Source organism: Alexandromys fortis, unplaced genomic scaffold (assembly GCF_014885135.2).
Source record: "Alexandromys fortis isolate MF-2015 unplaced genomic scaffold, M_Fortis_MF-2015_v1.1 scaffold_31, whole genome shotgun sequence".
Taxonomy (NCBI): Eukaryota; Metazoa; Chordata; class Mammalia; order Rodentia; family Cricetidae; genus Alexandromys; species Alexandromys fortis.
This window is the reverse complement of record NW_026067974.1, coordinates 10,458,188-10,483,192: the sequence shown is the minus strand read 5'-3', so window position 1 is coordinate 10,483,192 and position 25,005 is coordinate 10,458,188. Positions and strand designations below refer to the sequence as shown.

At 44.6% G+C, this 25,005-nt stretch overlaps 1 protein-coding gene across 1 annotated transcript in view; it reads left to right on the top strand.

Annotated features, from left to right (window-relative positions):
* Positions 1-25,005, top strand: part of Ikzf3 (IKAROS family zinc finger 3) — an 85,394-nt gene that overhangs the window by 17,992 nt on the left and 42,397 nt on the right. Inside the window, exons 2-3 of the mRNA XM_050157160.1 lie at positions 12,911-12,964; positions 14,466-14,567. Coding sequence (XP_050013117.1) covers positions 12,911-12,964; positions 14,466-14,567 — 156 coding nt within the window. The remainder of the gene's footprint in view (positions 1-12,910; positions 12,965-14,465; positions 14,568-25,005) is intronic.

Sequence of the window (25,005 nt, the reverse complement as noted above, 5' to 3'; positions counted from 1 at the left end):
TTTTTTTTTTTTTAAAGATAGGGTCTTACTTTGCACTGGCCAACCTTGAACTCACTGTGTAGACCAGGCTGGCCTTCAACTCATAGTGATCTGTCTGCCTCTGCCTCCCAGCCACTTTTATTTGTTTGAAACATGATGATCTGGAGCTCACTGCATACTCAGACTGCTCTCTCTAACAGTGAGCAGCCTCCTCTCCTCAACTACCTGAACGCTGATGGCAGACATGAGCCACTTCATCCACCTCACTTAACCTTGCTTACTGCTCGAGAAGTCCCACCCATTCAGAACACTGCAGTACTAAACTCTTCCCTCTAGTCCAGAAGGAACTGTATTGCTGGAAATCAAACCCAGAGCTTTGCACATGCTAGGTAAGTGCTCTAGCATTGAAGTCCATCCTTAATCCCTCTCACCCTTTTCTTTACTGGCTTACTAACTTGCCAGAAGCCTCAACAACGTATGTCTTCTTAACTGGATGACTTATATAGTTTTTTTTTTTTTTTTCTCGAGACAGGGTTTCTCTGTAGCTTTGGAGCCTGTCCTGGAACTAACTCTTGTAGACCAGGCTGGCCTCGAACTCACAGAGATCCGCCTGCCTCTGCCTCCCGAGTGCCAATGGGCTGCCTTCAGTACTCGTAGAAGAACACCTTGCATTGCTTAGGTAGCCGTGAGTCACTGGCAAGAGTTAACTGCTGTGAAGAGCAGCATAGGAAATGTCCTTTGAGGCTGCTCCCTGGTGTATCTATCAACTGCCTCAGGAACGGGCCAGTACGGACCCTCGCAAGATTTGCTATTTAAGGGGCAAAATGTTAAGAGAAAATAACAGTCAGGACTGGAGAGATGGCTCAGTGACTAAGAGTTTATACGGCTCTGCCAGAGGACCAGAGTTTGGTTCCCCGCACCCACGTAGACTGGTTCAGGCCTCCTATAACCCCAACTCCAGGGGATCTGACGCCTTGTTCTGGACGCTTTGGGCCCTATGCTTGCTTACACCTGGCTCGTGTTTGCGTGCTTGCACACACACACACACATGCACACACACACATCACCTCTACTTTTCTGAATATAGAGACCCTTTGTGGTTAGGTTTCCAGAACATTCTGTCCAAACATATTTTACAGCAGTATTGACTCCCTGCACATTTAAGACACTACAGTAGATGCCGTCCAATGGACACTTTCATGGGGCTTCATTTTCACTAAAATGTTACAGAAATTACAAAATGATTAGTTTAAAAAAAAGAAACTATAAAGCTTTTGCCGAATATACAAAGACCTAAAAAGTTTCTGACCTTCAGCTGGAAATTCCTTTGTCACGTACTCTATTTTAAGGTACTGTGTGGTCCTTTTGAAACCTTTACATGTATGGAGGGGATGTACTTCACTGTATTGTGTCTTTATGTTTCAAGCACTGTTTCTGATTTATTTATTTATTTATTTATTTATTTATTTATTTATTTATTCGCTTTGTGTGCATGTGTGCGCCTAAGTCAGAAGACAACTTGCAGGGGTTAACGTGCTCCCCTACTCTATAGCTCCAGGGATCGAACTTAAGGCGTCAGCCTTGGTAGCAAGTACCTTTACCTTCTGAGCCATCTTAATACGTGGGAAAAACATCTGTGTGGCCTGGTTTAGGCTGTTTAAATGTCTCTTTGAAGTTCCTAAGGCTAAGGTAGTTGAGAATCTCGCTTTTCTCTTGGGCACTGTGCTCAGTTACCTGAGGTGCTGTTTACAGTGCACATAGGGCATCCGAAAAAGTGTTGAAACCAATTTAAATGTCATTGTCAGGGAGTTTAAAAGGCCCTGGAGCCAGGACTCTCTGCCTTTAGACCACCAAACCCAAAAACGACTTTGTTGTATGTAACTAAAAGATGTTGCCGCAAGACGGTTGCTCGCTGAGCCTTTGAACTGGGTTTTCCTTCTTTGTTCCCTTTAAGAGTCCTCCCAGAGTGCAGTTGAAAGTTTCACAGCTAGCTTTTTTTTTTTTTTAACAATTAAAGAAAAAACACCATCGAACTCACAGAAAAGTTGCAGTATAGTGCAAAAAAGACTTTTTTTTTTCCGGAAAATTTGAGCATAAGTTGCTGACTTGATCCCTATCACTTTGAAGACTTTAAAGTTTATGCCCTATCTCCAGCATAACCACAATACAGCCATCGAAACCAGGAAATGTGAACATTGACAAATTACTACCAATTTATCCTGTGCCCCATCAGTGTTCTGATTGTGTCTGTAACACTCTTTCCCACAAGGCCATTTACTCCAGAGCACACGGTGTTCCTTGTCACGTCTCTTCGCTCCAGAAGAGGTCCTCGGGATTTGGTCACGAGCCAGTTATTGTAAATTCTCCCTAGAGTTAGGCTGATTCTCTTACGGCACCAACGCTGTTCTGGAATGTGACAGAGGTATCGAGAAGGTCCGGCTGTGTTCCGCTCATCACTAGGGTGCACACACAGACGGTGATCACGCGTGACTGCAGCTACACTCTGGTTAACAGGGCTTTGCCACTGTGTTTCCAGCCTCTCACCCTTACCATGCATAAGTATGAAAAAGAAGGACTTAGGGGGCTTGGAGAGATGGCTCCGCTGTTAGGAGCACTTGCTGCTCCTCCAGAGGTCCTGAACTCAGTTTCCAGAACACGTCAGCTGGCTTCTAGCCACCTGTCACTCCAGCTCTGAGGGATCCGACACCCTCTTCTCCCCCCTCTGGCTCCCCCACATGCAGGGAGCCCAGTAACACAGACACATACGCACGAATAAAACTAAATCATGAGTACTTTGAAACTATCTGAGAAGCCCATTTCTCATTAGGTTTGCTTTTTTAACTTTTTTAAAGATGTGCTTATGTTATTTTAGGTGTGTGTGTGTGTGTGTTTTGCCCGCATGTATATATGTGCACAGCATGCGTGCCTGGTCCTCGAGGAGGTCCGAAGGCACTGGCCCTAACTGAACTGGAGTTACAGACGGGTTGTGAGTCACCATGAGGGTGCTTGGAACTGAAACTTGGTTGTCTGCAAGAGCAAAGAGTGCTCTCAGCCACGGAACCATCTCTCCAACCCCCTTGTCAGACTTTCAACAGGTTATGATCCAATCCCATTTATTTTGATGCTTACTAATCCAGATTACAGTAGTGGACACTCTTTAATGACAGCCTCTGTGTCTGAATGGTCTCCTCATTGCCTTCTGGCACTGAGAAGCGTTCCTGACTCACCCCGTTCTTTCTATGTTAGCAACCATTTCTCCGACGAGCCCGGTTCCTTCAAGAGGAGAATGATATTTAGAAGTTTCTGTCTGGATGCTGGGAACTGTTTGTTCTTGTGTTGCTGGATGATGTTGGGCAAGAGGGCTCTACTTTTTTTTTTTCTTTTTTTTTGGTTTTTCGAGACAGGGTTTCTCTGTGGCTTTGGAGCCTGTCCTGGAACTAGCTCTGTAGACCAGGCTGGTCTCGAACTCACAGAGATCCGCCTGCCTCTGCCTCCCGAGTGCTGGGATTAAAGGCTTGCGCCACCACCGCCCGGCAAGAGGGCTCTACTTTTGATGGTTACTCATGTACACACAATTATGTGTGTTGTGTGTGTTTTGTATCTCTCTGGATACAGTAGGAGCCAAGGGTTCGTGCCTATGCCTTTAGTTCCAACATAACTGGTTTACGTATTCAGTATTAATGCGTTCTTTTTGAGGATAAACCCTCGGTTCTAGCATGGGTGAGGCAAGCAGTCTACCACTGAATTTATCCCAGTCATGAATGATTTCTGTTAAATAATACTGAGACCCATTTAATGGTTTTAAAGGTACAAGGGAAAAAGTTTGTTTTGTTTTAGCATTTTGGTCACCAAATCAAAGGCTACTTTGCTGTATTTAACTAAAAGATGTTCATTCTCTATGACGGTTGCTCACGAAACCTTTGAACTAGCTCTGTGTGTTTTCTTCCTGCTGAGAATCTTCAATGCGCAGGTGAAAGTTTCACAGCTGTCTGAGAATGACCTTGAACTCTTGATCCCCCCCCCCCACCTCCCAAGTGCTTGGATTTTGATACTTTATGCCAAATTGCCATTGTTTTAATCTTTCAAATTCACGTGTTTCTTTTTTTATAATTTATTTATTTTATGTGCACTGGTGTTTTGCCTGCATGTATATCTGTGAGGGTGTCAGGGCCCCTGGAACTGGAGTTATAGACAGTTGTGAGTTGCCATGTGGTTGCTGGGAACTGAACTCAGGACCTCTGGAAGAGCAGTCAGTGCTCTTAACCACTGAGCCATCTCTCCAGTCCCTCATGAGTTTCTTATGCCTTAAATTTTGTGGCTAGCATCTAATGGCTGATATATTAAATTCTCAATTAGGATAGGAGGTAGAGTGATTGTAGTTTACAAACCAAAACTTGGAACATAGCCTGATTACTGTCTATATTATGAAATATCAAAGCAGTATTGCCCTGAATAGTTTTGTATAAATTATTACCATGAAGGTAAAATCAGATTTCAAATTTTCCAGCTATAGAGAAGTTACCAAGCCATTATTCCCAGAGAAAACAAATTACAGATCCTGGAGAAAATATAATTTTAAAAACCTACCACCTCTCCAGGCGGTGGTGGTGCACGACTTAAATCCCAGCACTCGGAAGGCAGAGGTAGGTGAATCTTGGTGAGTTTGAAGCCAGCCTGGTCTACAGAGTGAGTTCCAGGACAGCCAGGGCTATGCAGAGAAATCCTGTCTCAAAAAACCAAACCAAAACAAAACAAAGCCAAACCTCCCACCTGAAAGGTATTAGGAGTGGCCTGTTTTATGGTTTTATTTTTTAACCTTAAAAGCAGACTCAGAATTACTAAAGTTTGAATACGAAATCTAAACTGTCTTACTTAGTTAAAACAACAACAGCAAAACAAAAATACAAGCAGCCAGAAATATTGGTGGGACTCCTGGGGTGGAAAAAGCAGGAAGGGAAGCATGAATACTCTGGTTGATTCTTGAAGTAAATGTGTGTGTGTGTGTGTGTGTGTGTTTGTGCGCGTGCATGTGTGTTTACATTCTATCTATTCTGAAGTTTAATTGGGAAATTTATGTTTCTTCAGGGTGACCAACTCACTCAGGTATCCTTGGAAAAATGTCCATGGCACCTTTGGTCACTCTGATTGCTGTTCATCACAAGTCAGGCAGAATGTGAAGTTTAACCCAAATAAGTCAACTACGTGTTGTCTGTCTGTCTCCTTTTTTGTTGTTGTTGTTGTTTTGTTTTTTGAGACAGTTTCTCTGTACTTTTGGAGCCTGTTCTGGAACTTGCTCAGTAGACCAGGCTGGCCTTGAACTCATAGAGATTCGCCTACCACTGCCTCCCGAGTGCTGGGATTAAAGATGTGTGTCACCACCACCTGGCAACTATGTGTTTTATAAAGTGGAGAAGAACCACAATTAACCACCCCCCAATTCCTGTCTAATGTCTGGAATATAATCCAAAAGGGTTGGGGTCATACAAAGAAGCAAGAAAGTGTGATGCTTCTTCCTTCAGAGAAAGTAAAGCCAGTGAAGACTGGCCCCAGACGACACAGATATCAGAAGTAGGGCGAGAATCTGGTACAGCTGTCTTTATGCCCAAAGATGTGAGGGGAAACACACACCCAGTGAATTAGTAAGTGAGAAATGTCAGCAAAAAAAAAAAAAACCTACATCAAAAATGAAGATTCTAGAATTCAAGATTTCAGTATCTAAAACTCAAGGAAGTCTTTGGATGGGTTCAACAGCAAATCAAGATGACAGAAGCGTGGGTAGATGGGATAAGGTGGTGTACGTCTGAGATCCCAGTCCTAGGAAGGTGGAGGCAGGAGGATGGGAAATTCAAGGCTAGCCTTAATTACGTGGCAAGTTTCGGGCCAGCCTGGACCACACAGGCACGGACTGCTATCCCTGTGAGCCTTAGAGGTAAAAACACCCGGATAAGAAAGAACAGTCTCCGGGACTGTTCTCGTGGGAAATGGGAAGGCCTCTGACCCCGTGTAACCGAAGTCACTGAAGGAAAACAGAACGAGCAGAAAAGGCCTGTGGAGAACATGCCCGCTGAGAAGGTTTCCAGTTTGTGAAGTATGCAGATAAAATCTAGTCCCGTGGTGATCGACTGCTGAAAGCCAAAGAAAGAGGAAATGTTCAGGAAGACAGAGAAAGGGCCCGTGACAAATAGAGCAGGAATTCGCAGCTGCCTTCTCATCGGGGAGCCGTAGGACCTCGAATCCAGTGCAGTACGCACGGGGACAGAAGACATTAAAAACTGTCAACCTAAGGTTCTTTTGTTTTTGTTTTTTGGTCTAGGCTTTCCTGGAACTCATTAGATAGCCCAAGATTCAAACTCATGGCGGTCCCCATGATTTGTCCTCCAAAGTACTGAGATAACAGGTGTGAACCACTGTGCCTGACCCATTCCAGAAATATCTGTTTGAGACAGGGTCTCACAATGTTGGCTTGGCTGGCCTGGAACTCATTACGTAGGCCATTCTGGCCTTGAATTCAGAGATTTTTATATTGCTGCCTGCCAAGTGCTGGAATTAAAGTTAGCTTGCCTGAAATCAGAATTATGTGTCTAATAAGATTTTTAAAATGTTTTAATTGTTTTTATTTTATGTGTATGGATGTTTTACTTACATGTACTTCCATGCACCATGTGTGTGCATTGCCTGCAGAGGCCAGGAGAGGGCGCTGAATGTCCTAGAACTGGAATTACAGATGGTTGTGAGCTACCACGTGGGTGCTGGGAATTGAACCAGCCAGTTACTTTGATCTCATTGACATTTATCAGACAGTTCACCCAGCCACTGTGGACCGGACTCTTCCGACCACATACGGCTCATTCTCCCCCAGAAACCAAGAACATCTTAATGACTTTAAAAGCACTGAAATTAGAGATGGTTAATTCCAGCACTTGGGAGGCAGAGGCAGGCAGATTTCTGTGAGTTCAAGGCCAGCCTGGTCTACCTGGCAAGCTCCAGGCCAGTCAGAGTTCTATAGTGACACCCTGTCTTAAAACCAAAACCCATCCTGAAATAAATAAATAATAAATAAAGAGATACAGTTCTTACCCAGAAATCAATAAAGAACTCACTAATTCTGTTAAATGTGTACAAATTAAATGAGTATAACTAAAGTAACCGGTAGGCTGAAGAAGTTCCAAGAAGATCGCAGCTAAACTCCAGTGAGAATAAAATACCAGTTCCTAAGATGTAGCGAGTGTGGTCCTCAGGGGAGAAGGCAGAGCAAGCGCTCACAACTAGAAAGTGGGCATTAGAACAGTTTGATACAGCGGCCCCTCAACAGGTTACAGAAAGGAAGAAATTAAACCCGGAGTAAGTAGAAGGGAGAAGGATTCACAGGAGAAAACCGGCAGAGAAAAATCAGCCAAGTCAAAAGCTGGCGATTGGGCATTCATCCCCCCCAACAAGGGAAAGAGACTGCAGATTATCAAAATGGAAAGGCAGAAAAGACAACAGGAGAGACCAGAGGAATCCTATCCCAATAAGTCTGACGATTAGAAAGATTAGGCAAAATCTTTGAAAAGTAAAACTCGCCAAAACAAATGGGCTAACAATCTGAATTGGCCCAGTTCTGTCTAAAAGATGAAGCTGGGATATAAAGTTCATATCTCTAGTGTTACTTTAGGCATTACTATAAACATTAAGGAGGAAATGCAGGGTCATATGACTCTAAAAAATAAGAGAGAATACAAAAAAAATGACTCTAAAACCCAGTGAAGAAATTAATGAAAAAAGCTGTATTCCTAGCCCACCCACAGACAAATTCACGGGTCCTTACTGAACTCTTTAGGGATTGGGTCCTTGAGCCACACCGCAGCAATTATATCGTAACCGGGCAGGGCTTTGTTGCAGGAGTGCAAGGAATGCAATCTCAGGAATTTATCTCCCCATGACATCAATGTAATTCATCCAAATTGCTGGAGCAGAGGCAGGAAACTCATAGAACGTCAGCAGGCGCCTCAAGAATACGGCAAATATCTACTTGCAATCCCCGAACTTGGGAGTGAGCTGGACACAGGAGAATGACAAGTTCAAGGCCATTCTGGGCTACATGGTGAGTGCCAGGCTAGCGTTGGCCCCAGAGTGGGACCCAATCTGAAAACAAAGAAAAAAGAAAGTATGTCTCTCAAAAAGCCAGGAATAGAAGGGAGCTTCTTGGGTTCACGGGAAAACCAATGGTTAAGATAACTTATGGAGAAATACGAATCCCTCCATCAACGACAGGAACAGGACATAGACACCCTTGTCTCCACTTCTGTAAATGTGTGCCAGCAATTCTAGCCCATGCATACAGCAGAGAAGACACTGAAGAAAGGTTAGAAAAGGGGCTGGAGGGATGGCTCAGTGGTTAAGAGCACTGGCTGCTCTTCCAGAGGACCGGGGTTCAGCTCCCAGCACCTACGTAGCGGCTTACAGCTGTCTGTAACTCCAGTTCCAGGGGATCCAACACTCTCACGCAGACACACATGCAGATGAGACACCAGTGCACATAAAAATATATCTTAAAAATAATTTAAAAGAATAAAAAGATTGGAAAGGAAGATAAAAATGCTTTCATTTTGCTGATGGCGATTAGTTATGAAAATTCTTGTGAATACGCTGAACTACTAAAGCTAAGTTACTGCAGTAAGCTCTCAGGAAGCAGGGTCATTACAAAATCTGGAAACATAGTTTAAGATTCTTTTAGGTTTTACAGTTTACGTGTGTGTGTGTGTGTGTGTGTGTGTGTGTGTGTCACAGCCTACGTATGGAGGTCAGAAGAAAGAAGTTCAGAAGCAGATTCGCTCCATCCACCATGTGGACTTCAGGAATCGGCCTCAGGATTGACAGCGCCCCTCCTGAGCCGCCCTGTCAACCCCTCACTGCATCACTAAAAATAAATATGTAAGAAATACACACAGAGAGAGCACAAACGACTGGACAAGATACTTTACACAGGAAAAATATGTTTCAAATAGATACGTGAAAAGAAAGACTATTATGGACTTTTTAGGGAAATATAATTTCAAATCAACATGAAATGCTAATACACATCTCTCAAGACAGCTCTCTTTTAAAGTTCTGATGTTGGGGCTGGAAAGATGGCTCAGCAGTTAGAGCAGCTGCCGCTCTCGTGAAGGAAGAAACCAGTTTCAATTCTCAGTAGTCACATCCGTTCCAGGGGATCTGATGCCCTTTTCTGATGGATCCTGGCACCAAGCATGTTCGCAGAGCACGTACGCCCGTAAAATGAATAATCTAACGAAAAAACTGATGATATGCACAATATTGTGCTGCAAGTTTATAATCCAATACCGGGGCGACTGAGGTAGGAGACTCGAGTCTGAAACCAGCGTGGACTGCATGGTGAGACCCTCTCTCAAAGAGCCAAGCCAACCAGAATTCCAACAACGTCAAATGTGGGCGAGGATGCAGGGCAACAGGAAGAACGTGGGCTTTGCTGGTGGCACAACCACTTTTGAACAAGTTCTGGCAGTTTCTATTAAATCCTAACATATACCTACTCTGTGACCCAGTAATTCAACACCAGGATATTTACTCAAGAGCTAGGAAAGCAGATGGCTACTGAGAGGCTTTTTACAAGGATCGTCATTCCACGGTCTACTCATGAGAAAAACAAACACATCACAGCTGAGGGACAGTCTCTAAAATACCTTCCCGACTCTCAAAACCATCAAGGTCACCCAAACAGGGAAAGTCTGAGACACTAACCATCTGAGAAGAGCCTAAGGGGACATGGTGACTATATCAATCCAGGCATTGGGTAGAAACTAGGGAAATCTGAACACTTAATACAATGAATAGCTATCTGTACGTGAGCTATAACAGATGTCCCACACTAGCGATAAGATGTTAATTAATAGAGGACGCTCAGTATGGAGTGTGTGGGGGGCCTTCTGTACTCACCTTCATAATTTTCCTATAAATTTAAAATCTTAAAATTTAAGTTTATTATTTAACATGTTTCATATTATCTGTGTATGCGTGTTTTGGCTGCATGTATGCATTTACACCACACATGTGCCTGTTGCCCTCAGAGTTTCAAAGAGGGCATCAGAGTCCCTGGACCTGGAGTTGCAGGCAGTTGTCAGCTGCCATGTGGGTGCTGGGATCTGAACCCAGGTCCTCTGCAAGAGCAGTGGATGCTCTTAACTGCTGAGCGATCTCTCCAGCCTCAAGTGTACTCTTTACAAAAAATAGCACAGTAGTTTTGTTTAAAATCATCGAAAGTAGAAACCTCTTGGTACAGTGGTATACACCTTCAATCCCAGGAGTTAGAAGCAGATGGCTTTCTATGAGTTCAAGTTCAGCCTGTTCTATGTAGTGAGTTCCAAGCCAGCCAGGGCTATATAGTAAGGTTCAAACAAACAACAACAAAACTAGAAACAGTTTAAATGTTTCTCAAGAGAAGAGTAGATGAATGGTGGGCTCATATATACTACCTAATTTAAAAATGAACTGTTGAGAAGCACAATTGAATGCATGGGTTCTAAAACATTATGTTAAAAGAAGCCTAGGAAAAAAGAATTTGTATCATATGTCTGTAAGATTTCATTTTCACAAAGTTCTAGAATAAGTTAAACCAGCTACAATGGAAACATGTCTGGAGTGTGTGAGTGAGGACTGACTGGGAAGAGGCTCCAGGGAAAACCCTTCTGGAGTGGTGGGGACACTTCTGGGGCGGTGGAAACCCTTCTAAGGTGGTGGTAACTTCTGGGTTGGTGGAAACCCTTCTGGGGTGGTGGAAACCCTTCTGGGGTGGTGGAAACCCTTCTGGGGTGGTGGAAACCCTTCTAGGGTGGCGGGGACACTTCTGGGGTGGTGGAGACCCTTCTGGGGTGGTGGAAACCCTCCTGGGATGATGTAAAACACGTTTTCTTCCTTTTCTTCCTCTCTTGTTACTCTCCTTCCCTCCCCTTTCCTCTTCTCCCTTGATCCTTTTCACTTCCCATCACTTCCCCATGGAGTCTCATGGTGTGGTCCAGGCTGGTCTCAAACCCACAGATCTCAGGTTCCTGGGAATTATAGACATGAACACTTACACCTGGGCATTGATAGGAATTTGCATGGCACAGACATATGTGCTTTTGAAAAGTCATTAAATGGTGCACTTAAAATATAGGCAATTCCCTGCACATAAATTTACCTTAAAATCTTATAAAAATATAGAATTTTTGTATTGTTTATGATATAGGGATGAAATATACTGATATCTCTAACTTTTTTGGAAATTTATCTGAATTAATGAATGAATAGAGCAAGGATAGGTGGAGTAGTGTGTGGTGAAATAAAAACAGCATGTAGTTGTAACAAGTCTTTCTCTGTCCCTCTACCTCCCAAATAATGTTATGGAGACTTCTTATTAATTATGAAAGCTCAGTCTTAGCTTAGGCTAGCTTCTAACTAGCTCTTATAAGTTAAATTAACCCATTTCTATTAATCTGTGTGCTGAGACATGGCTCGTGGCTTTTACTTTTCTTCCTGTATGTCCTGCTTCCTCTCCATCTCCTCTGGCATCTCTCCCCCACACCTTGATTCTTCTCTTCCTCTCTCTCTACCCGGATGTCCTGCCTAACTTCTTCCTGCCTACCTACTGGCCATTTATGTCCTTATTAAACCAAGCAGAAACTGCCTTGGCAAAGACACACCTTCAGTGTAAAACAAAAGATTCTTCCTAAAAATCTAGTATCACAAAACTGTAGGATGCAGTTGAAGATTAACGAGAACTCATTGCAGTCTTTGTCATCCTTCCCTTCCTCCTCCTTTCCCTCCCCATTTCCCTGCTTTTCTTTTTATAAATGTTTAGTTTTTAATCATGTATTTGTGTGTGCCTATGTGTGAGTATATATGTGTGAGTTCTGATACCCTCAGAGGCCAGAAGAGGGTGTTGAATCCCCTGGAGTTGTGAGCCCCCTGATGTGGGTCCTGGGAACTGAACTCAGGTCCTCTACAAGAGCAGGGTGTGCCCTTAACCACTGAGCCATCTTTCTGGCTCCATTGTTAGTTCTGTAGCCCTTTCCAAATGAGAGCTCACTATGTAGGCCATGTTCGGCTGGAACTCACAGCAATCCACTACATCAGCCTCTTCAGTGCCAAGGTTACAGCTGTGCCCACTCCACCCTGGCTCATTTTCTATTTGAAAATGTTCTGAATAAAATCTTTGGAGGAACTTGGCCATGAGAGCATCAGGTTTATTCTAGATTCTAAGGCAAGAACATATTGAGTTTGGGGCCAGTCTGAGCAACGTAGCAAGAGACTTGCTCCCTCCCTCCCTCCCTCCCTCTCTCCTTCCTGTCTCCTTCAGAGAGGTCACACACTTTGCATAGATTCTAATGTTGATCTTTGGGGGTTTGGTTGACCTTTTTCAACTGGCTGGTTTTGATAAAAACAAATAGTGAAGGGTGTAGCTTGGATCTGAAGAACATTGCTTCGTTCTACAGCAGTGATCAGCAAAATTACGAAAAAGAAGAAAGGCTATCTAAAATTCTTTCTGAAACCACCCACTTTTAAATTGTATTTAACTTTTTGAGTAGGGGCTCACTGTGTGCCTGTGACTGGTCTGAAATTCACCTGTAGACCAGGATGCCCTCAAACTCACCAGGATCCACTTGCCTTTGCCTCCTGAGTGCCCTCATGCCTCGCATGACCCTCTGGTCCTCAGTCTTTTTAGTGGAAGTGGGTTCCTCGTTCAGTTCCTCGCTCTCAAAGTGAGGCTGCTGAATGGATAATTCCTTCCATTTTCCTTCCAGCACCGTTAGGGGGAGCAGGGAGGAAATGGAGCTCTACCCTGAGAGGAATCCCGCTGCTAAGCTTGACAGCCCTGTCCTCATCACATTCAGAATTCAGATCCTGTCGAAACGCGTGTCCCATGTCGCTAACACCTATAACCCTTTCCTTTCAGATATACAAGCAAATGTGGAGCTGAAAGGTGCCGAGGAGCAGCCTCTGCCCACAGGTAATGCCAGGTCTTTTAACCAAAAGCACCAAAGAAAGAGTGGCGCCCTTATTCTGGTTACAGCAAAAATGCTGTGGGAGATTAAAACAGTTCCTTATGCTGATAAAATGCCCCTCCACTAACGTCGTGATAATGATGGGAGGGGAGACAGCCAGAGAGAGAGCTCACAAGGGCCTGGGTTTGGGCCCCCAACATTGTAAGAAAACCAGGTGTGGCAGCATAGACCTGTAACCTCAGTGCTGAGGGACATCTCAGAGAGCTCTAGGTTCAATGAGAGACCCTGTTTCAAAAAGTAAAGTGGAGACAATAAAGGAAGACACCTGAATTGACCTCTGCTCTCCATACACTTAGGCACACATGCACACACACATGCACACATACACACGCACGCACACACACCCCACACACGCACTTTGGCACTAGAGTCAAACTACATTCCAACTAACGTTGATCATTGGACTTTTGTTTACTTGATTGATTTTTTTTTAAACTAAGTGATTTTGGTAAAGACAATAGCCAATAGCTCGAATTTGAATGGTTTAAACTTTACTTTAAACTTTACCATTTCTGGGAAAGGACCAGAAATTCATCATATAATCTCTTTCCTATATCCTTTGTTGATGTTGTTGTTAATAATCATTGAAAATGTTAAAAACATCCTTACCCCTGGACCTGAACAGAGCAGGTATGACCAGGCCATAGCTTGCTGACTCTAGTTTAGTCAGGAGGATCTTGATTGAATTCAGGCCAGCACAGACTTTTGTTGTTTTGTTTTCGAGACGGGATTTCTTTATGAAACAGTCCTGGCTGTACTGGAATTCACTTTGTAGACCAGGGTGGCCTCAAACTCACAGAGAGCCACCTGCTTCTGCCTCCCAAGTATTGGGATTAAAGGCGTGCGCCACTACCGCCCAGCTCAGCATAGACTTTTAAAGCTAGCCTGGGCTATATAGGAAGATCCAGTTTTATAGCACTAAGAAATGAAATGAAGGAAGGAACTTGGGTTCCATTATGTTTGCATGGAATCACTTGACATAAACAGGAAGAGAAGGCAGATTTGGCATACAGAAATTTCTAGGTTCCCTTTCAGGAATGTGTTTCTCTCAAGCTGGGTTGAATCAATATCTCAGGCTCAGTATCTCTTAATACTACACATTAATACTTATTGGCCCCAGACAGCAATAGTATCCTATTGAACACTGAGATACACTAATGGAGAAAGAATTGCTGTCTAGATGGAACATGAGTTCGATATAGTGCAATATTCACAAGAATTGTAGACGGCAGAAGGATACATGAATCTCATTCACAGTTCTACACCTTGAGAGTTTCCATATCTACTCCGCTGGGGTGAGCGAGGTGAGTCCCGATTACCAGTACTGGATGCCGAGCCTGAGCCTTAGTCCCGGGGAATGCTGGCTATCACTGAGGGTGACTCAGGGCATAGTTATACAAATCTTTCCGGGTGGACGTCATCCTTATAACTCCCTTTGTCTTTCAGAAAGCCCCGAAACCTTGAGTGACTACGGTTTAAGCAAACCTCATGAAGTAGAAAGCATGCACAGTACCGAAGCGCCAACCCATGAAGACGAAGATGCAGGAGGTAAACCGTGCGGTGCCGCTAAAACTCCGTGGTTACGGATTAGCTACGGTTGAGTGTGAAGACGAAATCACCTCGCCAGTGGAAACATGTGTCTGTGGGTTTAGTGAAAAATCAACTCAGAGCCGTTCATTCAATATGTATTTGCATTTAATAGCTTGTTGTGAGATGAAATCAGTATTGGGGTGGAGGAGATGACTCAGCATCTCATCTAGGTAATCCTACTCTCCAGAGAGTCCTCGACGGTTCCCCCAGCCCACGTTGGGGGGGCGTGGGGGGGCTCCCTACCACCGGTAACTCCTGGTGATCTTCTCGTCTCCATGGGTACTTGCACACACATGATGTATACACATACAGTCACACACACACACACACGTATTACACCAATATTTTGAAATTTTAAGATACTCGTTCATTGTTCACATTATATTAAGACTATTTATTTGCCAGGTTTGGTGGAACATGTCTATGGTCGCAGATCTTATGTAGCTGAGGCAGGAGGATCATGAATTTAGGGCCATTCTGGGCTACATAGCCAAAGCAAAATAATGAGACCCTGTCTCAAACAACCCCAAATGAAACATGTTCATTTTATCGTTTTCCATTCTAAAAATAGCCATATGTGGTAGAGCACACCTGTAATCCCAGCACTCGGGAGGCAGAGGCAGGCGGATCTCCGTGAGTTCGAGGCCAGCCTGGTCTACAATGTGAGTTCCAGGACATCCAAAGATACACAGAGAAACCCTGTCTCAAAACAAAACAAAAAGCTCCCATGTTCATAGTTTGGAGTGTTTCCCAACAGCCAGTTCTCAAACGATAACTGAGTAGCCAACAATTCAATTCTTTTTTTAAATTTTTATTAATTATTATTATTGGGGGTAGAGGTCAAAAGACAACTTGGAGGAGTAGGTTCTCTCACCGTCCAATCAGGATGTCAGGATTAGTTTCAGTCACCTTTATTTTTTGAGGCAGCTTGCTGGTCCTCCCTCCTTCCTTCCCTCCCTCCCTCCCTCCCTCCCTCTCTCCCTCCCTCCCTCCCTCTTTCTGTCTTTCTTTCTTTCTTTCTTTCTTTCTTTCTTTCTTTCTTTCTTTCTTTCTTTCTTTTTCTTTCTTTTTCCTCTTTGAGACAGGGTTTCTCTGTGTAGCCCTGCTTGTCCTGGAACTTGCTCTGTAGATCATACTGACCTCAAACTCACAGAGATTTGCCTGCCTCCGCCTCCTGAGTGCTGTGATTAAAGACCGGTTTATTTAATAGTCATTAAAAACTTTAATAACTAAGAACATTTTAGTAGTCATTAAAAACGGTCTACCTTGATGAGATGAATCATTTGACCCTGTCTTCTGTTTTTCTTCATTTCCCTGTTAATTACGGTAGCATTTTTGTTAGCACCTGTGAGACCCATGAGGGAAAGCAGAAGCAGCAAATTCAGTTGAGCTTCTTGGACAGCTGCTAAGTTTCCCAGCAGTGAAGATGCACAAGTGTCCCCACAGAAGTGCTCCCTGTAGCAGATGTGTTTCCTTAGCCTCTGTCTGTCCGTTTGATGCCTGGTCATTACAGGGCCAATTATAATGCCTGTATTTTCATATTTCCTGCATTCTTGATGCTCTGGTATTAGGGCTTCTACAAACCCGAGGAAGACTGCCCTTCTTAGGGATAGGCGACTTTCAGAGATTATAATGATCTTGACTAGAAGGTATATCAGCTGTTTGATCTGGAACATTCCCCCTGGCATTTAATAGGGGAATTACATAGACCACTTCAAGTTAACTAGGCCTTTGGGAGGCTCTTATCCAATGTTTCATGCTGGCAGTTCCCTCGAGAATAAACCGTGGTTGTTCCACAGTGAGCTGTGGGCTGTGGGTCCTGCATCAGTCCACACGTGTCTGACCACCGTGCAGCTTCCGGAAAGTGAGACTCAGTACTAGAGGGTTTTGTTCAGGGCAGAGTGTACTTATCCCATGAAAGGTCCTGGGTTCGATCCCCAGTCCTAGAAAGAAAAAGGGAAAAGGAGAGTCAAAATGCTACCCCTAAATTAGCCTGAAATCCGTTCTAGTATGGGTTCTTGTAGAAACTGATGACACTGACTTACGAAATAAGGTCACTCGCTCCACACTCTACCCCGGTTTCTGTTCTTGGTCTTGTTCCCCCACACCCGGACCATCTTCTTGATATTCCCAGTGTGTGTGCGTGTTCGCGTGTGTGTGGGAATATTGTGTGTAGAAGCAGACGGTTAAATGGACGCTGGGGCGGATATCGAGGGCTGTTATTGATACCTTACATGTGCAGGCAGGTCTTCCCACTGAACTCAGAGTTTGCTAATTTGCTACTCTGGGTTGTCAGTTTGCTGGAGAGATCCCCTGTCTCTGTCTGCTGATGTAGGGATTATAGCTGCACCGCCACACCTGCCAGGCATTTACGTGAGCGCTGGGGATTTGAACTTGGGATCCTATGCTTGTGCAGCAGATGCTCTGGCCACTGACCCCTCTCCCCAGCCCAGACATCATAGGTTGTACTTTGTTCCCATGAATTTTTTTTTTCTAAAACTGTAAGGACAGCTTGGAATCTAATATCCATAGCTCAGGCCAGATGCAATCTGAGCTTGGTCTGGCTTCAAGACCTGGCCCAGTATATTCTTCTGCCTGCAATTTAACTATGAGAGTAGCAGCCAAAGGGTTATAACATCTTCCTTCTTGTCTTCCTAGTTCGCATTTTCTTGGGCATCTTGTGAATCGGCTCCTTGAGAGTTGGGCCCATTGGCAAATTTACCTTTAGAAGCTCACCAGGACACCACCACTGTGGCCCCACACCACAATAACAAAAATGGCTGATTAGGAACCAAAGTTCCCATATCCACTCTTCCCTTTCATTTTTTTTCTCCTCCCAAGTCATGTGCTTCTGTGAGTTTCCAAGGTATCAGACAAACAAACTGACAACCAAAGACAGCAGTTCAGTTGTTGGATATCATCTATTCAATTCTTGGGTTAATCCCCAGAGCTCGGACAGACACCAAGGTTAAGTTGAAGCTTCTGTCTTGTAAGGCTACCCCCACTTCAGACATCAGCCCCGATACAGAGACCTGTACAGCCTGGACAAATGCAGACATCACCCCACTGTTAACGGTTTATTATAAATTATTTGACTCAGAAGCAGTCAAATGGAAGAGAGCACAGGACAGGCATAGGAGGAAGCAGGTGGGGCTTTCTCCAGGCGTGGGTCCAGCCCAGTGCCTCCCAGTGATCCCCAGCTTGGAAGCTCTCCTTCCCAGCCCTCAAGATCTCAAACTCACTGCCCAAGATTTTATTAGGATCTCCAGCTCTTCGTAGACTTTCCCAGAGATCAGTAGAAGAGGCTGAACGTTCTCTCTGGCTTCTCTGTAGTCTGAGGTACCTTGGGGTCCCAACCTAAGTCACCTCATTAGCATAAGCACCTGAATATTGAAAGGATTTTGTTGTACACCACAACATACAGTTATCAGTGGGAAAACACAAGAGTTTGGGGAGTTGTGTGCCTAGAAGAAAGGACAGGAGCGGGGACCAGATACAGCTTTGCCCAGCACTACAGTCTGTAAGGTTCGTGGGAGTAGAAAGCAAGAAGAAAAAAAATATTCAAAACGAAAGGAAAAAGACAAAAAAGCAAGAAAAAAAAATCTGTATCCCACTATTCAAACGTGGAATATTCACCTTTGAGCTCTGTGTGTGTGCACTGGGTTTTAGCGCTGTATGCTTTTTTCCTAGTGAGGATTATGATGACGAATCTCATCCACTGCTGTGTTATAAACGTCGCTCAGCTCTCACTTAAAATATCTTTTCAGAGGTTTCCCTGACAACATTCTAACATGGTGCTGCGTTTTGTTCTGTGATGATAACCGCCATAGATAACTCTCGGGTCTGATTTGTTTATTGTCTTCCCCCTTCCACTTTTTACTGGCTGGCACTGGGGATATCTTTTTCCCTACTGGATACCTCGCCCACAGCAGATGTGCAGTCAACGTTTGTTGTATGACTAAATGAAAGCCCTGGGTTAATTCTGCCTGCGTGCAGCTACATATCTCTCTCAAGAAGAGCATGTTCTTCTCAGATTTTTTTTTCTTTTGCCTGATTGTTCAAGACCAAGAAATGGAGTTCCTGCCCTAATGGTTCTGAGATTCAAATCACAGCGTTAGCTCGGATTCCTGATCTGCAGAGCTATACATTAATGTGTGCCAGTTTTAACCACAGAGTCAGAAAACGCTGCTGTGCAGGATGTGGTCGTAAATGCGGAGGAAAGGTGCATGGTGTCTCTGATTCGGCAGCTTCTCGACGGTGACATCCATCGGGTCACGTTCAGGATGAGATAAAGCGGTGGCAACTGTGCCCACATTTCTGGGTTGGGCCTCTGCGTTCTGGCAATCACCGTACCAAGTTTGTGTTTGGGATAGCAGCAACCTCGACAGCAGCTAGCTGGGGAAACTGGCAATCATGTTAGAATTTCCTCTGGGTTCAGAAGAACCTCTGAGTTCACACTCCAACATAACCACGAAAACAGATAATATCCATGTAACAATAAGATTTTTTTTTGGATTTTTTTCGAGACAGGGTTCTCCGTAGCTTTTTTGGTTCCTGCCCTGGAACTAGCTCTTGTAGACCAGGCTGGGCTCGAACTCACCAACTTTCCCAGCTGGTGGCATCTGGAAATGCCATGTGGTTCTTGGTAGAGACTCTAAGATGTGCTCAGTTAGTCTAAATTACTGGAATAGGGAAGAAACTGGGTAGCCCTTCTTAAAACTTTCTTAGAAAGAAGCTAATAGGATAGCATCAGTGCTGAAAGATTATTCCATTTGTTCATGGTTAACTTTCAAACTGACTAAGAGGCCATTAATGCCAAGACTGTGAGTAATTTGTCTTTGAGAAAAGGTGGTTACCAGGGCACACTGCTTTAAAACAGAAGATAATCAGTATGTTCAAAGTACACGTGCCAAATTATAAGAATTATTAAATTTAAAGGGCACGTTACTTGGGAATGGCGGCACAGGCTTGTAACCCCAGAATTTAAGAGGTGCAGGCAGGAGGATCAAGGGCTAGCCTGGGCTGCATGATCCTTTAGCCCAAATTTATTTTCTTCACCATCAACAACAGCAACAAAAACGGCGCGTGACAAGCCAATGCTGAAGCTGGACCAGGACTACATTTATAAATTCTAATTAGGGAAAAGTAGATATAACGTCATAACTGCTACAGAAAACACACTTTAGAGAACCTGATTATTTCAATGTAGTGGAAGCATTCTTTTTTGATTATTTTCTTTAGTTTTATTTTGGTTTGTTTTTCGAGGCAGTGTTTCTCTGTGTAACAAGCCTAGCTGTCCCAGGCTTGATTTGTAAAACAGGATGGCCTGGAACTCACAGAGATCCACCTGCCTCTGCCTCCTGAGTGCTGGGATTAAAGGTGTGCGCCACCACTGCCTGACGTGGGGACGTTCTTGTAAATGTTCTTTGAAAGGGGGTAGAAGAGACAACCTATCTGGAGTGTGTCAAAGTCAGACTGATTTTAATGGTGTCTAATTGCCGCCATGTCCAGCAACTCACGTCCCTCTGAGATGGTATAATCCCACTGGACTGGAATACACAAACAATGAGAAGGTTCAGAGTCATTTCTGCGGTGTGGTCATTGGTATCTAAGAATAATTTCTAATTGCGACTGCCACCAGACTCTTCTCGACCAGAAAAACAGTCCTGTCCAGCATCCCATGAATAGATCTTAGCCAGATAAGATATATTCTCAAAATAAAACAAAAGGCCTTGGTATCCTCCTTTTAGATCTGAAATGCCAGCAAGATCTGGTGATGAAACAGGGTCATGGTGGATGCTCTTAGTTAAGACGAGGTTATGCTGGGTTAGTGTGACTCTAACTCCAATGGTTGGCGAGGTCAAGGTTATAGGGAAGGAGTGTGACCCTAACTCCAATGGCTGGAGTCTCTGTAAGAGGAGGGGGAAGTAACAGAGAAGAAAGTCACGTGATGGGAGGTAGAGACTGGAGTTGTATTGCTACAAGAAAGGAACGCCAAGGATTGCTGGATCCTTCTGACAGCTTCGGGCCCGTGAAGGAGTACCTTTCTGCTGTAATTTGGTATGAAAACCTTGGAGAGAGGACTCAAAGCATAGCTGTGCGAGCGAGGAAAAGCTGATGTGGCAGATGCTGCCACCACCGTCACGGTTTGCATGGGCAGCTAAATGACTAGTGTTTGTGGGAGTCAGTTCTTCCTTTCAGTGCATGGAGCCCAGGGATTGAACTCAGGTTGTCAGGCTTGGCAGCAAGCACCCTGGCCTGCTGAGCCATCTCTCTGGCCCTCAGTGTATTTATTTAGGTCTTACCTGGTTCCGAGAGAAAATTTGCATTTGACACTTTGTTGGAAGGCCTTAAATGGTCTCTTTGGTGGCACCTTGAACAGAATAGTTTAAAATAAAGATGGAAACTTAGAAAGTTTGCTGGGAAAAAAAAAATAATTTTTTCCTTAGAGAACATAGTCCCATGCCTCAGTAGCTTTCCATAGCGTAGTTTCTGGTTTGCAGTGGGGAAGGATTGGAAAAGGGTGTCCCATTGTGGTTCAGGCCAGTCTGTACCTCACTATGTAACACAAGTTAGCCTTGTATTTGTGACAATCCTCCTGTCTCGGGCTCCCGAGTGCTCAGATTGCAGGGCTATGTCACGCACATCTGATATCCATGCCTGATCCTTTCCGATGTCTACAGTCATCTTGTGGTCATAAGAAAACATTGACACAAGCTGCTCTGATGCCGCCAAGGGGAGAAAAAACAAGGAAGGCACCTTTGCGGCTCAAGGGATGCTAATTCTGCTGCGTGGAGATGTGTGGGCAGGGCTACTGGAGCAGCTGGAGAGACCGAGTCAGCCTCTGCCTAGCTCCGTGGTCTAGCTCAGCACACGCAAAGACCCGCTTCAAAAGGAAGTGCCACGTTTTATCAAAATATTACATCTCTGGCGCCCAGAGCGAGGCCTGCCGCTCATGGGATGCAGGAGTTATCTCTTAACATCAGCAGCGTGCCACTGCCGGAGTCCTTTTTCTGCGCGTGTTGTGATGGGCAGAGCGTCACAGCTCCCACTGTCGACCTGTGTGGCTGCGTCAGTGATAAGACCAAGACGTCTCTCCCTGAGTCTTCTTAACAGAAAAAAAAATGGTCGCTGGGTTTTCTTTCCTTTTTTAGCCACGAAGCACAGTGAGGTTAAAGGAATGTGTAGGCATTTAGTGTCTGTATGAGAACACACAGTTGAAACGGTTACAAGAATAGGAGTCAGCCCACTCTTCCCAGTGGCTCATCGGAGAGGTGGCTGCCTCTTTTCACAGTGGAGTCCGAGGTGCGATGGTGCTGGCGTCTCTTCCCGGTAGGGCGAACGGGCACAAGGAACACACCCACCATGGGAGCCTGCATCTCCCAGCAGCGGCTCCTGCCAAATGAATTCTGGGCTCAGATGAAGCTTGGCATTAGCTCGGGCAGCGGGGCGTGATGGCTCCTGGTGCAGCTGGATACCACACGAAGACACACCGCCGAGGGACAGAGGGAATCCCAGTGGTGTGCCAGAGCCAGCGTGTAAGTCAGTGGTGAAATTGTCAGGAATTTCGTGAGCTGGCAGGCTTCACCGGTAGCATGAAGCTGGCCGTGATGGAGTATTGATAGCATTAACATGAACAAGATTTTCCCCGCCCGTGTTAACTATTAAGCATTCACCAGCTCACTGCAAGACTAGGGACTGAACGAACCCCTACCTGGCTCACGATGCCATTTGTGTGTGGGGGCGGGGGAAGGGGACAGTTAGCTATTTCTAATTGCTGTAAGGGAAAATGATGCGAGAGACAGACTCTCTAGCTAGTCAACAGGATGCAGAACTTATAAAATATAGAGAACTTATAAAATGACTTCACACTGTGGTGATGTTAATGAATGCAGTTGGTGTGGGTATGGACTGTCACAAAACGACAAAGCGAGAGCAGAGACGCTCATCCTGGACACAGTTGCCATGATATCAAACTTTTAAAGTCTCTAAAGATAGCAACTGCTCCCTTATCCCATGGGATAAGAGCCAATGATCACCATGTTTCGGCTCCATTTTGATTGTCCTGTGTCACGGCAAGGGCCAACTGCAGTTTATCATCCCCTAAAGAATCGTCGGCGTCATCGTCTTCCTCCTCCTCCTCCTCCTCCTCCTCCTCCTCCTCCTCCTCCTCCTCCTCCTCTTCAAAAGTAAGGTCCCAGGCTGGCCTAGAACTCATTATGCTATCCATACTGGCCTCATACAGTGATCCTCCTGCCTCAGCCTCCCAAGTGCTGGAATTATAGGCACATGCCATGAACTTATTTGTATCTTTAATAGCAGAGTTCTGGAAAGGTAGTACATGTCCATGTTTGTTACTTTTGTGTTTTGTTTTGTTTGAGGCAGGGTTTCTCTCTGTAACAGTTCTGGAACTTGCCTGGTAGATGAGGCTGGCCTTGAACTCACTGAGATCCTCCTTTTTCTGTGTCCCAAGTGCTGGGATTACAAGTATTATGTCACCACTGCTCGGCTTTTTCCTAATTCTCCGCCCCCCCCAGACAAGGTTTCTCTGTAGCTTTGGAGCCTGTCCTGAGAACCAGCTCAGGACCAGATTGGACTCGAACTCACAGAGATCCGCCTGCCTCTGCCTCCCAAGTGATGGGATTAAAGGCGTGCGCCACCACTGCCCGCATGTTTGTTACTTTTGTTTCTGCCTTTCAATCCATCACCCATCTGTCCATCCACCCACCCGTCCGTCTGTCTTTCTATCCATCCATCAGTTCATTCACCCCTACATTGTCCACAAGAGTTCACTAGACATTTGTTGTTGGATCAAGTGAAGTGCACGTAAGGATGTCTTGGCCTTTTGTTTTATTTATTTATTATTTATTTTGGACTGTGACCCTTAGCCCTTAACAGCTGAGTCGTTTCTCCAACCAACAATGTAATCTTTGTTGGCAGTGATCTTCAAACCTCACCTGGGTAAAGATGATTTTGCAAGAATTAATGTCTAGGCTGTCAGCTTCAGCATTTATAACAAAGAAACAGTTGTGGTTTTGTTTAAGAGTAAAGTATGCCGGGCGGTCGTGGCACGTGCCTTTAATCCCAGCACTCGGGAGGCAGAGGCAGGTGGCTCTCTATGAATTTGAGGCCAGCCTGGTCTACAAAGCGAGTTCCAGGACAGCCAGAACTATAAAGAGAAACGCTGCCTAGAAAAAAAAGTAAGCTATGATGAAAAAGAATAAATGTCAGTTTAGTGCCCTCTTCATGTATAAGAAAGAAGCATAATGTTTCCAGGTTCTTTAGGACACCTGTGAAAAGGTTTGAGCGCTAAGCTACTGTCTGTACAAAGCACAGTACAGGTTCCTTGCATTTAAGCCTGAGCTGATTTAAAAGTCTAGGGCAGAAGTTAACAGCCTTATATCTCAGGGTTTGAGAAAAATCTCTTAGTAGCATGTTATGTTTCATGTCGATAGGCTCGCATACATTTTAAGAGGTCCAAAGCTCAGAAAAGATAAACAAGATCTAACCAAAGTATGTAAAGCCTTAGGGCCCATTTCTTAAAATGCTGTCTTTCATGTGTGTGCCTAAGTGTGTATATGTGCAGATGCCCACGGATGACAGAAGGGGGTGTCAGATCCCCTGGAACTAGGGCTACAGGCGATTGTGAGCCCTGATGTGGGTGCTGGGGACTGAACCCCAGTCTTCTGGAAGAGCAGAAGGGTTGTTAACTGAGCCATCTCTCCGAGCGCTTCAGAGGTTTTTGTTTGTTTTAATGATCTTTTCATGTTGTAGCTCCGACATAAAAAAAAAAAAAATCCCGTTTTCTGCTTAGGTAGAGAATAACAGATGAACCCGCCCCTCTTCCTCCCCCCACCCCCCAGTGCTTAGGGTTGAACCCAGGTCCTCTGGTCCTCTGATACGCATTCTGTCCCCGAGGGACTTCCCCAGCCTGGCCCTTTTTCTTCTACAGTCCCTGAACCTAGCCCAGGCCAGTTTTTTTTTTTTTTTTAATTTTATCTCTTACTGATGATCAAGACTGTTCATTTTTCTTAATTGTACTGAAGGAATGTTTTAGATGCTTTTTATGAAAACCATGGCTAGAAATTTGGAAAACAATTTTTTAAAACATAGTTACGCTCCCCTGATTGTTTTGGTCTGTGCTCTTTTCCAGCAGAGGCCCAGCCACAGGCTGCCATAGTATTCAAGTTCAGAGTTGGCTAAACTACATTTAAAAGGGTCTAACTTCCAGGGCTTTGGGTTTTCGACTGTCTCACACACGGCAGAATGGATAAAGATGTCAGAGGCAGGCCTGAAGGAGGACCCTGGTAATCCAGCCCTTGGTGTATAACCTTCAAACACCAATAAACAAGATTAACTGGGTTTAACATGTGACCTTTCTCGTTTCGACTGGTAA